Source organism: Puma concolor, chromosome C2 (genome assembly GCF_028749965.1).
Source record: "Puma concolor isolate L17-30 chromosome C2, mPumCon1.1.hap2, whole genome shotgun sequence".
In the NCBI taxonomy this organism is placed as follows: domain Eukaryota; kingdom Metazoa; phylum Chordata; class Mammalia; order Carnivora; family Felidae; genus Puma; species Puma concolor.
The window spans coordinates 26504527-26521123 of NC_141675.1; the positions used below are offsets into that span (position 1 = coordinate 26504527).

The 16597-nt window shown below is 39.6% G+C and overlaps 1 protein-coding gene across 1 annotated transcript in view; it reads left to right on the top strand.

Moving 5' to 3' along the window:
- The window catches only part of LOC112850031 (collagen alpha-4(VI) chain-like), a 142419-nt gene that overhangs the window by 58708 nt on the left and 67114 nt on the right, over positions 1-16597 (top strand). The window contains 5 exon segments of the mRNA XM_086675638.1: positions 1551-1604; positions 8575-8646; positions 9712-9738; positions 12191-12235; positions 14187-14240. Of these exon segments, the coding sequence (XP_086531764.1) occupies positions 1551-1604; positions 8575-8646; positions 9712-9738; positions 12191-12235; positions 14187-14240 (252 nt within the window).

Sequence of the window (16597 nt, forward strand, 5' to 3'; positions counted from 1 at the left end):
TCACAGCCTCTACTGCTGCGAAGAAGTTTTCGCTTGTCCGCAGAATTTTCACTTGTGCCTCATCTGCTTTCTTTACAGTGGTTAGTACTTCTTCCCCTCTGAGCTAACTAACCTTCTGTTCTAGAGGATTAAACTGAGGAAAGATACAATTGCTTTCTTTGTTCAGTAATGGTCGTTTTGCATCTGCCTGTTAACTCCATGGTGAAGTGATAGAAAATTACCATGTCCCACTTTAATTTTTTTTTATTAAAAAAATTACCTTAATGTTTATTTTTTTAAGAGAGAGAGAGAGTGCACATGAGCGGGGGAGGGGCAGAGAAAGTGGGGGACAGAGGACCTGAAGTGGGCTCTGTGCTGCAAGCAGATAGCCCAATGTGGGGCTCAGACTCATGAACTGAGATCACAACCTGGGCCAAAGTTGGACGCTTAATTGACTGAGGCACCCAGGCTCCCCTAACGTGTCCCACTTTTAAAGGAGAATAAATCTCATTAAAAATGGTCCTCATTTATCTACGAGGTTCCCTCGCCCACAAATGACAGCTTTATGATGGGATAATCACAAATCCTCCTGTAAGATTGAGTTAAACCCATTGACTTTGCCCATCTTTTTACATTCCCTCTTTGGAAGATATTCTGTGAGGTTGTTGGAATGAGCTCTTATTGACTTTGCAGGTCAATCGTGATTTAGAACAGTATAAAGTATATGATTACTTTTTAATAAAAATTGTAGTTATTCCCTACTACTAGATTTTTCCCCCTTGTGTTATTCTTAGGTATGAGACTGGAGAAATTAGGAAATCAAGCTTGGGAACCTCTTGACATATGTTTTTTTGTTTTGTTTTGTTTTGTTTTGCATCTCAAGGACTCTGCCTCACAGGCCAAAGATGGGAATGCTTTGAATAGTTGACTTCTCTGCTCTTTCTGTCTTAAGAAGTCAGTGATTGGTTGGTTGCATCGACATTCATGTCTTTGTTGAGCCCAAAGAGAATACGGCTCCTATATCTTATTGCCCAGTTTTTCAATCAAATAAGCACATCTGGCTATAAATGGCAAGCCAAACTTCCTTGAGAGGAAATAGTTTATGTGTTTAGTTATCTCAGAAGAAGTAAAAAAGAGAGCGAGGAAGAGACTAAACATCTGAGTCATACAGAAATAGCCATTTCTCATAAGCAATAGGGCAGTAACACCTTTGCTTACTGACTTTTTGTAGAACAAGGTCAAAGGCCTCTTTAAGAGTAACAGTGTTCCTCAAACATTTAGCTAGAAGTTAGCTTTGGCTTGGATTTTCATGATAAAATGGCTTAAAACGTATTTTAGAAAAATAAAAGTCGGTTGATGTGCCAACTATTAAGAAAAACAGATATTCAAGACAGGCCAGAAATACTTGTTTCTGTATGTCTTTACACACTGTGCTCAATGTTTAGTAGGTTCCCGATACCATGTCAACACCATGAGACAAGGGTATCTGTTAGTAACAATTCTTATGTCCTTTGGCTTTGAGGGAAGAATTTAGAATCCAAGTTACTTCTTTTGATTTCTTTTTTTCTCAGGGAAAGAAGGGTGCTGACGGGTTGCCCGGTCATCCTGGTGAGGAAGGGGGACATGTAAGTACTGAATCTGATTTTTTTTCTTGGAAGGCACATGGTAAAATGGGTCAAATATTAGAAACACTTAACTGCACTTGAGTCATGAGTTTTTTTCTCATCTATCCCATTTAAAATGCGTTTAAAATATCTTCATGAAAATAACCGTTTGTTATAACAAATGTTAGGGGGACAGGCTCCAGCAGGTGTTTAGTGATGAAGTGTGGTCATTTTAATCTGAATTTGAGGTAACTTAAAATGTGGTCTGTGTCTGATGAGTATGCATATAATAGTAGTTGTTAATTGTGAGCTAAATTGCAGGCAGTTTGTTATTATCAATGAGATCGCAATGTTGGTAAGTAGTTTGACAAAATATAATGAAGAGAATCAAGGCCATTTTGTAACAAGATCACTCGGATGCCTCCTGGGTGGTTGGAAAGGTGATAGAGTGGTAGTTACCCACAAATAGTTTGCACATAACCCTGCCTATATCCCTGGGCACGGGAAAGTTAGCTGTCACGTGATTAGATATGGAGAAAAATGCATACTATAGGGAGAATTGTTGGCTAAGGGACTGGAATGTGGTAGGGACCGTCTTTATTACACCGTGTAAACATCAAAAGGATGTTGGGATGCCATAGGTTTCAGTTAATTTCAAATTGTGGAAAACCCCTTTACCACAGGTATCTGTTTTAAGGTTGATTTGTATACACCACTGGTTCTCAAACTTTCGGTCCCAGGAAACTCTCGAAGGCCCTCAAAGAACTTTTGTTGATGTAGTTTCTGTCTATTGATCATTACCATGGTAGAAATCAAAACTGCCAGAATTTTAAATTACTTATTTATTTTATTCCCCCCAAAGAAAAACAAGCCCTTAATATAAGTGACCTCTTCCTCTGTGAAGAATAACTACATTTTCCAAGACGAAATAAGTGCATGAGAGGTGTGGCATTGTTTTTACATGGTTTCAACGTCTGGCTTCTTAGAAGACAGCTGGATTCATATGCCTGCGTCTGTGTTCAGTCTGTTGTGATATCACTTGGTTTGTGGTTTCTTAAAAACTCTGCTGTGCACTTCAGAGAGAATAAGAGTAAGAAAATAAAATAGCATCTTCGTGTAATTAGGAAAGTAGTTTTAACTTTCTGAGCGCCCCCTCCCAAAGGGTGTTGGGGGCCTGAAGTGTCCTTGGACCATACGTTTCAACTTGCTGGGATAGTCAAGCATTAGTGTTCTTATTGCCCAGTTAGAGTTTCACATTGTTTTATTGTTCTAAACATTTAGGCTGCTGGAACTTGGAAAATCAACAGAAATTAAGAAAAGAAATGCAGCTGCTGAGACCTATATAAGCTGATTCATTTCTTTGATTATATTTGTTGGGGAACTGCTCGACTTTTCTCTCTTTAGTTTGCCTCAGTAATTAGTCTTAGATGTTAGAAATACATTCAGAAATGTGGGCTGTGGATTTTTGCAATTTTGTTCAGGTATGGTGAAAATATTTTTTTCCCCATTTTTATGATGTTTTAAACGTTCTTTAAGTGTTAGTTTTGAAAAATATATATGTATGTATGTATCTGAGAGAGAGAGAGAGAGAGAGAGAGAGAGAAAGAGAAAGAGCGTGAGCAAGGGAGAAGGGCAGAGCGAGAGAATCTTAAGCAGGCTCAGCATGGAGCTCAATGTAGGGCTCGATCCCACTACCTAGGGATCATAACCTGACTCTGTGGGTGGGGAAGCTGAAAAGGAAAGAGCGGATGGCTCTCTGCTAGGTGCCTGAGGTCTCAGCTGGGCTGACTGGGCAGCTGGATGACCCCTGCTCAATTGACTGAACCATCCAGGCACCCCAAATGTTATTTTATTTTTTCTGCTTGGCCTGTGGTTCAATGAGTCTGGCTAAATTTAAGACAATAATTTAGGGCCTGACCAACCGATTAGTGTCATTGACACCAATTTCAGACAAATAAGATATAAACAAGCCCTTGTCTGTGTAGAGTAAGAGGCAATTTTGTCCCCCTTCTCTGCTCTGTTAATATCCTAAAACAAAGATGGTTTATAAAGACTCTAGTACAGAGCTAAGAATATAGTGTGAGTGATATATATAATTTTATACATTTAAAATTTCATAGTCGTTATTTTAAAGACAATAAAAATAAATAACTGAAGTTAATTTTAATAATATATTTTATTTAATCCAGTCTATCCAAAATATAATTATTTCAACAGGTAATTAATATAAAAATTGATGAGATTTACTTTTTAATGTTTATTTATTTTTGAGAGACAGAGGGACAGAGCATGAATGGGGGAGAGCCAGAGAGAGAGGGAGACACAGAATCTGAAGCGGGCTCCCGGATCTGAGCTGTCAGCACAGAGCTTGATGCGGGCCTTGAACCCACGAACCGTGAGATCATGACCTGAGCCGAAGTCGGATGTCTAACCGACTGAGCCACCCAGGCACCCCAATGAAATCTTACTTCTTAAAATATACTGTCTTTGAAATCCTATGTGTATCTTATGCCTACAGCCCATCTCAGTTTGGACTAGACACATTGCAAGTGCTCAGTAGCCATGTGTGGTATATATGGCTCTAGTAGGTGCCATTTTCTTTTTACTGCATTTCTCATGAGAGAAGGTGACAGAATATGTTGTCCTCTGAATGGCTTTTAATATTGTTTCCCCCCAAAGCAGGTCACACTGGTCTGCTCAATGGCCAAGACGGCTCTTTGCAGATGGCAGGTTCCAAAATGGGGCTATAATTTGTAGATTCAAATTGAAAGTATATAATGACAAATAGTTAATTCGTTGTTCCACTTATCTATTACTCCTCTTTCCCCAACACCCCCCCCTCAAAAAAAAAAAAAACCCAGTGGTGTAAAACAACAATCATTTTATTACATCCATGGACTCTGTGGGTGGGGAAGCTGAAAAGGAAAGAGCGGATGGCTCTCTGCTAGGTGCCTGAGGTCTCAGCTGGGCTGACTGGGCAGCTGGATGACCCCTGCAGAGATGACTTCCCCTCCAATGCTCTGGAGCTTGGCTGGGATGGCAGAAGGATGGACCATGGTGGTCCAAGGACAGGTATGGTGGCTGGTTCTAAGAGGGAGCACCCACCAAGCAGGTTCCATCCTGAGAGGGAGCCTTCCAGGAGATCAAGGCTGAAGCTCAAGCCTTCTGAGGGAGCCTCAGAAGTCAAGTGGTAACTTTTCTGCCTCATTCTATTAGGTACAAGCAAGTCCCTTACCCCAGACCAGATTCAAGAGGGATGGGGGGTGGGGGGGTGGGGATTAGACAGATCCTTTCTCTTGATGGGGGAGTGGCAAGGTCATATCCAGAAGAGCCCTGAGATTTTGTTGTGGTCATCTTTGGAAAATGCCATCTGCCAGACTCATACATAAATTCTATATATTTTCAAAATGTACCTAGTATGAGGTGGTGGTTTAAATATGCATTGGTTACATACCAAAGCCTTACATATCAAATTAGTCAGATTATCTAGGGTCCCCAAGAACAGCTATGTAACTTCAGCAGCAACAAAACCAGCTAACATTCGTTGAGAACTTCATATGTGCCAGATGCGTGGCTAAACATTTTATATACATTTCCTCATTTCATCTATAAGATATTACTGTTATTCTCATTTCTCATAAAATAACTTGAGCCAGCCTAGCATTTGAACAGCTTTCAGCACAGCTTTTGATGATGTTATTCTTTCCACGAAATCATGGCTATAGTTGATAGCTTTAAACAACTACTGTGAACAAATGAGGGACCGATTTTTAAGCAGGATAGAGCTTAGTATCTGAATGAAAAACACAGTAAGCCCAAATTTTATCTTTGAAACCATTAGACATATGTGCTTATTATAAGGCAATTCCTGTTTTCTCATGAGAACATCCGAAAAAATGCTTTTGCTCAATTAGAATATATGAACTTTGAGGAACATAGGTGGCAAGTGTCTACTTAAAACATTTAACTTATTTAGCTATACAAATACTTTGAAGTCTTTCATTATGTAAAATGATGTAAGAAATTCTGCTTTTTCTCTCTTTCTCATATTTTCTCAGATCATTAAAAATTCTTCCCACGGAGTTTCTATATCAGTTTTTGCAGCACTCCTAGAGTCTCTTTTATGACTGTCTTATCTGGTTTTCTAGAGTCTGTTGTGTTCACTTCTATCTAAGTTATTTAAGATAAACCACTTTTTAAGCCTGTTTATAAAGGCTGTCATTGCAAATTTCAGTTTTAGCTTCAAAAGCCCAGTGCCTCATTTTTCTTGTGGGAATATCTTTATGGTCTCCACAGTGTAATCATGAATTCTATTGCTTAGAAAAGTGATTTTTAAAAATCTCGTTTGCATGGCATCTAACGTCCGAAATTGCGAGGTCTCACTTTCAAATATGATAAATAAGTAATCTCTGTTAGATTTCTTTACTTCCTTTGTTTTTCTTTTTTAACTGATCTGGTACGTGACATTCATAGGGATCCTAGAAATATCTTAACACTGACTGGGTGTCACTATTATGCTGTTCAAATTGAAGCAATGGAGAAAGTACTTTGAAATATGAGAATCTTTGTGAAGACTTTGTGAAAATTCAAGTTTAAGAATACTCTTTCTCTGAGGAATAATTTTGGGCAAACACATACCTGATTATGTATGCACGGCAACTGAAACTTTAGGAACTGTGAGTAGAAGTCATAAGAGTCAGCTTTTTGCTTTTTCTTCACAATTTCCTTGTAAGTGTTTAGTTGTGGCAAAATATACATAACACTTGTCATCTTAACCATTTTCAAGTGTACAGGTCGGTGGTATTAAGTCCAGTCATGCTGTTGTGCAAACCATCACCACCGTGCATCCCCAGAACTCTTTTCATCTTGCAAAACTGAAACTCTGTCCCCATGAGCCCCTCCCCGCTAGCCTCTGACGAACACCATTCTACTTTCTGTCTGTATGAATTTGGCCCCGCTAGGTCCTTATAAAGTGGGAGCAAACAGTATTTGTATTTTTAGCTCATTTCGTTTGGCATGATATCCTTAAGATTCATTCGTGTTGCAGCCTGTCAGAATTTCCTTCCTTTCTAAGGCTGAGTACTATCCCATTGCATGGATATGCTACGTTTTGTTTTTCTGTTTGTCTGTTAATGGACACTTGGGTTGCTTTTGCCTTATGGCTGTCGTGAATAATGCTGCTATGAATAATGCTGCTATGAATATGGGTGTGCAAATATCTCTTTGAGACACAGCTTCCAGTTCTTTGGGGGTATATACCCAGGAGTGGAATTGGGAGATCATACGGTAATTCTGTTTTTCGCTTTTTTGAGAGACTACCGTATGTTTTCCATGGCAGCTGCACTCTTATAGCCCCACTAACGGTGCATAAGGGTTCCAGTTTCTTCACATCCTCTCCAACACTTGTGTTTTTTTTGTTTTGTTTTTGTTTTTGATGTTAGCTATCCTTAGCGTGTTTTGTTTTATTTTGTTTTGTTAAGAACAAATTTTAAGAATTTTCCCTTTGAGTCCCTGCTTTGTTAGGGACATTTGTTTTGTAGGTAACTATTTTCTGATAAAGGCAACAATCGATTATTCATGAATGATAATACTATATAGTGCAATATTGTAAGTGGATATGTTAAAATTAGATTGTCCAGATGAAACGTTTACACCATACATTGAACCTAAAAATGTGGATAGCTAGGAAGAAGGGGGAGAATAGACATTGACTTGGCATCTACTGTGCGTTAGGTTTTGCATTCGGCATTTTATACACATTATGACGTTTAGTCTTTCTAACAACCCCCTCCAGATAAGTGCTAATACCTTTATTTTATGGATGTAGAGTTCAAACTCAGAGAGAGTGACTTTTAAGGTCAGACAGAGATGGTTGCCGATGTGCCCAAATCCATGTCTGTCTGATGCCAAGACCTCTGCTTTTCTCATCATCTCTCACTATCTAATTATAAAACACCTCATGTGTCTAATCTATATGACTTGTGAAGTACTTTCAATACAGTATCTCATGCATGTAATACAACAATCCTGTGAATGGGCAGAATCAGTATTACCCAGATCCATATTTTGTAAATGGAGAAAATTGTAATTCATAGAGTCATGTGCTCATCCAAGCTCACAAAGCAAATTAGAAGCAGAACTAGGACTTGAACCTGGGACCTTTTCATTTTTGATCCAAAGTGTTTCTCACTTTACCATGTTCTCTTTTACTGTCCTGGGCAGCTTATGTGGTGAAGTTATCTAACATTTTTAAAGCAAAGTGAGATTATATTTGTAGATTCTTTTGATGAAAGCTCACAGGCCATACAGTACTTTCTAATTTATAATTAATTAATTTGGCAAAAAGGCATGCCATTTATCATTCTCTTCCCTATCCAATACCTAGATCAAAAGATTATGTTCACTAATATAATTTAGGCAGTCATTCTTCAAATTCGGAATGGACGTCCTGAGGGCTGGAAACCCAGAGATAAATAAGTGAGTCCTTGTCTCCTTAGAAGCTCTCCATATAGCAGGAAACACAGAAACAGGTAATAACATACAATGTAACAGAAAAATCGTCTCAGAAGAGGACGTGACGTATGGCCTATACCTTAGGAATGGGCAGGATTTCACCTAGAAGAGAAAGAGTTAAATAGTGGTTTATTCTTTGTGGGCTCACAAGGAAACATTTATCCAATTTTAGCTGCCTGAAGGCAGTGTTCAGACACACCTTCTGTTTTGTTTGAATTCCGAAGTGGCTTGAATGAATTGGTCAAAAATATAGATAAGGCTGATTTGTATGATTTGGGGTTGTCAATATGGGCAGTTGACAGATAAACATTCTGATTACCTTGCAGGTGATCTGATCAGGTCTTTGAGGATGTAGAAGTAATTGGAAGGACAGCATCATATTTTAGTCATTCTGACGGTCACTATTGCTGGTTCGAATCGGTTGGGTGATGATAGAGATAGTTGCTTGACTCTTTCCGTGTGTATTTTTATTCCACAGGGAGAAAGAGGCCCCCAAGGTCTTCCTGGACCCCAAGGTGAGGAAGGATGCCCGGGTATGAGAGGACCTAAGGTGAGTGTGGACCTAAGGCTGTGGAATTCTTTCCCTATCCCGGTTTTATCCCTTGAGTTTGAGGAAAATCTTAATTCTTCAACATAGCATTTTAGCTCCTTCCCAGTGTAGGGTTTCCCAGAAGTAGAGCCTGAGAAAAGGAGTCAAGTGCAAATAGTTCATAGGGAGGGGATCTCAGTAAATACTATCAAGACAGGAGAGAATTTAGGGAAGGGAGGTGGCCTAAGAAGGGTATGGTTTCAATTAGATCACCACTGTGGGTAGATAGAGCCTCATCCTGCTAAGGAACTGTGTGAGCCAGTGTTGAACTTGCACCTCAATGTTACCCCATCCAAGCGGTGAGAGAGCTGGGGTATATATGCACCAAATCCTATCAGGCATTAGTTGCAAGCTGGTCCCAGTGGATATTAATTCCCCAGTACTTCTGGCCTGTCTTTCGTGTGGACAGGCTCCAGTGCCAGAAAAAAGCCCTCAGGAAAAGGCATAGTGCTGGTGGTTGGAAGGGGGTTTGAGAATACTGAAATTTTAAAGCCTAAAGCAATAATGGGTGGGGCTCCCTTTTCAGTGGTGTCGTCAGTGTCTCTTCACCTTCCAGGATTAGAGAATCTCCTTGAAGAAGGCCAGAAAAGTTTCTCTACAACTCAGAGTCCTATGGAGAATTTTTCTGACCAAAGTTACCGTGTTCTGTACACTCTTAACAAGTTACTCTTTCAGTTCATTTGTGCGGTTGTTCCTGGAAGCCTTCTCACGCTTGTTAGCCGGTGTACTGTCACTTTTGTTTGAAAAAAATACGATTCTTCTATTAATAAGTGGCAGGTCACTGTCATTTCCTGCTCACCCCTGCTACGTGAGGAGTTACCAATGTGATTTTTATCAAAGTCACACTCAAAGGGAAGCAGTAGTAATCAAGGTGCTATGATGTGCATTGTAGTTGCTGGAGACGAAATCTCCATTTGGATCTACTAATTAATTGCCTTTTCTTGGATTTGGGGAATATATGGTGTCCTAAGAGAGAAAAATCTTATTCAAACTCAATTCTTTTCATTTTTTCCCCCCTAACTTTAGGGAGCAAGAGGATTTTCAGGAGAGAAGGTAGGTGACCTCCCTTACCCTTCTTAAACGGGAGAGCAATTTCTGTGGGAAACAGTAACAGGTCACTTGCTTTTCCTTTGCTTGAGTGAGGTGAGCCTCCAAACTTTCTGACAAGGGGATACGTCAGATGATATTAACAGCCAAACTGCTATGCCAATAAATGGCTATTTGTCAGGTATGTATTTCATATTTAAGGCAGGGACATATATAATTTTCATGCCCTGCTAAGTCTATAACAATTGAGCCGCCATATTCATCTATGATGCTCTGGGAGAGTTGGTCCTGAATTCAAGGTGTGGCAGGGAGGAGTCTGGTCAAGCTGAGTATCAACTGGGAGATGGATGCCAGGACAGGGTTGGTAGGAAAGGAGCTGCACAATAAGGGAATGACTTTACATTCAGATTCAGAAGCAAAGTGTCCATTTGCTCATTCGTGCACTCAAGAAATATTTTTGTAGGTACCCATTCTGTTCCCCACATTATCCTTGAGAGTGGTTACAAAGTGATGGACAAGACAGACAAGGGCTGACAGAACTTTACTCCTATCTCCTGGTACCACGGATTCACCCATGTGGCTTGTGGCAAATACATTGCATAATTTTAGTATCGGAGTTTGGTGTGCTTATTTTCATGCACTAACTCAGCTGTCTTTTGGTTTAAAAAAAGTGCCCGACATGAAAAGATGCTCAACGTTGCTCCTCATCAGGGAAATACAAATCAAAACCACACTCAGATATCACCTCATGCCAGTCAGAGTGGCCAAAATGAACAAATCAGGAGACTATAGATGCTGGAGAGGATGTGGAGAAACGGGAACCCTCTTGCACTGTTGGTGGGAATGCAAACTGGTGCAGCCGCTCTGGAAAACGGTGTGGAGGTTCCTCAAAAAATTAAAAATAGATCTACCCTATGACCCAGCAATAGCACTGCCAGGAATTTACCCAAGGGATACAGGAGTGCTGATGCATAGGGGCACTTGTACCTCAATGTTTATAGCAGCACTCTCAACAATAGCCAAATTATGGAAAGAGCCTAAATGTCCATCAACCGATGAATGGATAAAGAAATTGTGGTTTATATACACAATGGAGTACTATGTGGCAATGAGAAAGAATGAAATATGGCCTTAGGTAGCAACGTGGGTGGAACTGGAGAGTGTTATGCTAAGTGAAGTAAGTCATACAGAGAAAGACAGATACCATATGTTTTCACTCTTATGTGGATCCTGAGAAACTTAACAGAAGACCATGGGGGAGGGGAAGGAAAAAAAAAAAGAGAGAGAAAGGGAGCCAAAACATAAGACTCTTAAAAACTGAGAACAAACTGAGGGCTGATGGGGGGTGGGAGGGCGGGGAGGGTGGGTGATGGGTATTGAGGAGGGCACCTGTTGGGATGAGCACTGGGTGTTGTATGGAAACCAATTTGACAATAATTTTCATATTAAAAACAAAGTGCCTGAAACTTGATTTCCTCATGCGGATGGTAGGAATGAATCAACTATTCCACATGCATAATATGCATTTTATTTGGCTGGCAAAACTCTGGACTTTTTTTTTTTTTTCAAAAAATGTTTTGTAATAAATACGTTAACTGTCATTCTGAGATAGTCAGTAAAGCGAAGGGCCCACGAGATGGAAGTGATGGAATATTTGAGGAGATGTCACCACACCACGGCCAGTGTTTAGTCTTATCCGGTTAGCATCAATTTTTCAGTTCTTAAGGACTTTTCTTATTGTAAGTTTCCCCAAATGCATACACGTGGATGCACTCCCATTTAATTCCTCCTTAATCTGGGCTCTTCTAAGTTTCCATTATGTGAATTAATTCAGGCATATTTGCCTGTCTTTTTGAAATAAAAAAAGTCAATGACAAAAGGACCATCTTTAAAATTTTTTAAATGTTTATTTTTGAGTGAGGGAGGGAGACAGAGCACAAGGGGGAAGGGGCAGAGAGACAGGGAGACTCAGAATCTGAAGCAGCCCCCAGGCTCTGGGATGTCAGCACACAGCCCAACGTGGGGCTTGAACTCACAAACTGTGAGATCATGACCTGAGCCAAAGTCAAATGCTTAATGACTGAGCTACCTAGGCGCCCCGGACCATCTTTAACATGTAGGCAACCAGTGGGAAATGTTTTATCCAGTCTTTTGAAAGAGTGACAACTTGTTCCCAGTGCAAAAGTGGAAAAAAGTCTTTATACCCATTTGAAATTTGAGTTTCTTTTTTTTTTTTCTTATCTTTTTTTTTCCCCCTTTAGCACTTAAAACTGTCAGGGAAAACAGTGTATAATCATTGTTTTTTAGTATGTGAATGCAGCATATAAATGTCATTTCAGAAGGTCTAGACTCTTCTACCGACTAAAAAAAAATATTAGCAAGGATATCAACATCAAAGCAGTAGTCATGTACCCCTGGTCCTCTTTTCTTCAATAGTTTATCTTCCTTTGCTCCACAGGGAGATCCTGGTGACCAAGGCGCTGATGGCTTGGATGGGGAACAGGTATAGAAAGTTTCTCATTCTATGTTTCTCCCTCTACTAGTTTGGCATTTATACTCTCTTTTTATATTTTCCCCGATATAGCCTAGAAACGTTAGCATGCATACTCAGCAAAGTCTTAAGTCAATCTATTATTTTTCCTTATCCTCAGAATATAAGGACCTCAGAAACTTAGCTCTAATCAACTGCCTTCTGTAATACATATTATTATTCAGTATTTTGTTTCCATTTAGTTTTGTTCAAGTCTATCAATTAGTTGTTGTTATTTTATTTAGTCATTGCTCATCTAGCTTTACCCTTATTTGTTACTTTCACTGATGACTTCAAAAGATCATGAAAGATCCTGTGTCTTTTGCCTAAGGTACCACTTTTGGAATTTCCTTTGATGAAGTTTATAAACTTTGGTTTTTGTTTCTCTAAAAATCTCTTTATTTTACAATTTCTCTTGTAAGATAGTTCTTGGGGAAATAATTATTTTCTTTTGGCACTTAGAAAATGTCATTTCATAGTCTTCTGGCTTCTGTTGTCTTCTGTCTTTCATCATTGCTGTTAAGAAGTTATTTGTCAAACTAATTATTGTTCCTTTGTCAGCAGTCTTAACAAAAAATATTATATTGCTTTAAAAATTTCCCCTTCTAGGGGAAGCAAAAATAAGATAAAAACAGAAAGGGAGACAGAGCACAAGAGACTCTTAAATACAGAGAACAAACTGAGGGTTGCTGGAGGGGTGTTGGGAGGGGGGATGGGCTAAATGGGCAAGGGGCCATTGGGCCATTGACGCTTGTTGGGATGAGCACTGGATGTCATATGCAAGTTTTGAATCACTAAATTCTATTCCTGAAATCATTATTATACTATATGTTAAGTAGCTTGGATGTGAATTAAAAAAAATTTTCCCCCTTCTTTCTAGTGTTCTGTAGTTTCAATATGATGTGTCCAGGTGTGGCTTTCTTTTTATTTATACTGCTTGGGACTTGTTAGCTTTTTTAATCTGAGCATTTGTGCCTTCTATCGTTTTTGGAAACTCCTTAGCAAATTCTTACTTTGAAGTTTTTATCCTTCCCATTTTCTCTATTACCTCTTTTTGGAAGAAATTTGTCCTGATGTCTCTTAATCTCCCTTTCATGTGTTGTTTGTCTTCCTGTGCTGCATTCTGAACACTTTCTTCCATTTCAAGTTCATTAATCCTTATGTCACTTGTGTCTAATATACCATTTAACCTGTCCATTGGATTTTTAATTTCATTTATTCTGATTTTCACTTCAAGAAGTTCTATCTTTCTCAGTTCTGCTTGGTGTCTCTCTCTCTCTCTCTCTTTTAACAGTTGCTTGTTATTTTACTCATTCTTTTTTTTACCTATTTAAATGTATTAAAAATACTTATTTTATATTCTGCATATGATAATTCCAACAGCTACGGTCATTGCAAGTCTGATTTTGTTGCCTGTGGTTTCTACTGGCTTCGCCGCCATGGTGTCTCCCTCACGTGTATGGTGACTTTTGATTTAAACTCATTTTTGATTGAACTTCAGCTGTGAGAAGTCTTTAAGGCCTGAATTGAGGTTATTTGCTTCTGCCACGTACTTGGGCACTTCCTCCTGAGATCACTTTAAAGTAAATGATGAGATTTTGGTTTTTCCTCAACTCACAGAGTGACTAGAGCTCCTCAGGATGGCCAATGGCTATTACTTCTCTGGATTTCTACTTTCCCTTTACTCTGAACTCTAAGAATTTCTCTTGTTCTTTATCAGCTCATTAATGTATATAAAATATTTTAAACTTTGCTATATGGAATTTTATATGATTTTCAAAGGGAGGATTTTTCAGGGCATTTAGTCTGTCACATACAAGGAGAATGGTAACCTTTCTGCTCTTGGCTAGAATGTGAAACTACATGGAAAAAGTTCCCACTGTGACCTGATATACAAAGCTTCTTTGTATATTTCTTTTTCTAGGGTAATCGTGGAGCCCCGGGGTCATCTGGAGAAAAAGGAAATAGAGGAAATCGGGTAAAGTGTGAGAATTATTCTTCTCTCATATTTCTATTGCATAAACTGACCTTGATAGTTTATGTTTAAGTTCTGGGAAAGAATCCTCTAATGGTTTAAGTTCTAGATCAGGAGTTAAAGGGCAATAAATATTATCTTTTTGGAGTCTTTAGTTGAGACCCTCCTGTGCTGCTAGTGAAATGAGTGATAAAAATCCAGTTACTTAGCCTTTGGAACAGTAATCACTGCGTCCTACCTCATGGGCTTTGCAAAACTCCCTGTCACCAGTGATCCAGTCCCACACCCCAGGCCTCTCAGCCACGACCTTCATTACTCTCAGTCCAGAAGGGTCCTCCCCAATCAGATTGTACTACTCGTTTTACCCTGAAGATTTCTTGTGCATGCCCACCCCTGTGTCTTAGCTCGTCCCAGGCACCCCATCCTGGAGCGGTTTTTCCCTGCCTCCGTCTTCAGGGCTTATTTGAATATCAGTTTTTCTCCAATTTCCAGCTCCTCTCTTTCCTCCTCAGGACACCCTCCTTGACCATGTCAGCCTGTAGTGCTTGCTCTCTCCCTTCTCTACATCCTTCTCATGTACATTATTTGCACTATCTGCTTGACAGGGACTATTCACTGCCTCGTGCTGGTAATTATATTTCTATGCAAGGGAAAGCAGATCCCTATGCCCACTGCAGACATTACTAAGAGATTATGAAATCCAGTCTGAAGGATCCATCTCAGAACTGTTATAGTCAGCTTCTGCCAATTGATTGGATTAGATAAGGGGGGGGAGGTAAATTTTATTTACTTTTGTTCTTTTTTTTTATTTTGGGGACCCCTCATGCAATTAGAGTAATACTTTTACCCCAAGATGTGGATTGATTTCCCAATAACTAAAGCAGGGAGTCACATGAAATGTTTCTTTATTGAGGGAGGTTTAATCGATAACGTGCAATTTGTGGATTCGATTTTAGAGAAGGTGGAGGACACCACATTTCTTTCAAGACTGGAGAGCCTTCAGCTTCCATTGAATTTAGTTAAATTCTACAAACACCTGTCAAAGTCTTCCTACTTGTAGAGTGTTTTGCTAGATACAAAGAAGGGTTCAAAGATAAATAAGTCATGGTTGTGACCAACAAAGAGCTTATTCACAGTATAGGAGATAAGATTTGTACAGGAAGAACTATAATCCAAGATAGGATAAGATAAAGGTTGTAAGAATGGTGTAAATAAAGAATCAATGGGAGTATAGTGACTTGGAGAAGAATCTAAACTAGAGCGGCATTTCTTCATCTGAACAATAATAAAAATTTGCTGAGTATCTATCTATTGTAATCCAGGTATGATTTTAGAATGGGGAACAAGACAGGCATGGGTTCTGTACGTCAAAACTGGCCTCTGTGAGGAATGAAAGATATTAATGAAATGATCACAAAGTAGCTGTAAGGTTATGACTGAGATAAGGATGTGAAGGACAGATAAATGACGGGGATCTGATCCAGACTTTGTATTCAGGAAGGCTTCATCAAGGGAGTGAGGATGGCATGAAATTTGAAAGATGAGTAACAACCAGATGGTAAAGGAGGAGGGAAGGGGGCAAGAGGTCAGCCTTCCATACTAAGGTCCTGTGGTAATTGATCATGGTGCCCAAGGCAGGAGAGGACCCTGGCATTCCAGGGAGTACAGGAAATCAAGGCATTTTTCATAGACCTCTGTGAGGGAGACACACAGCCCTGTTAAGACACGCAATTCCAGGCAAAGAAAAAGGAAAGGCTTAGAGTTAGCGGAGCTCAGTGTGAGTTCGGACAAATAATGATTCCAAGTCCACAGGAGTGGAGGGTGAGATAAAAGGTATAAAGAGTGGGAAGAGGGGCGCCTGGGTGGCTCAGTCGTTAAGCATCCGACTTTGACCCAGGTCATGATCTCATGGCTTGTGGGTTCGAGCCCCGCATCGGGCTCTGTGCTGACAGCTCAGAGCCTGGAGCCTACTTTGTATTCTGTGTCTCCCTCTCTCTCTGCCCCTCCCTAGCTCATGCATGCTATTTCTCTCTGTCAAAAATAAATAAACTTAAAAAAAAAAAAAAGAGTGGGAAGAAAGTCTGGAAGGGTAAGTTGGAGTCAATGTAGTGCCATGGTGAGGGATTTGGGATTTTCTGGGTCAGAAAAAGGAAGGACTGGAAGTTGGGCACATCATGATAAGAACCAAATGCCAGCCTCTGTATTCAGCATTTTAATTTATTATTCCATTTAATCTCTATAACAGCTTGATAAAATGGGTATATCTGTTTCACAAATGAGAACATTGCATCTTAGAGAAGTCAAAAAAATTCACCTAGCTAGTAAATTGAACAGTAGGGTTGGAATTTAGAATTAACTAA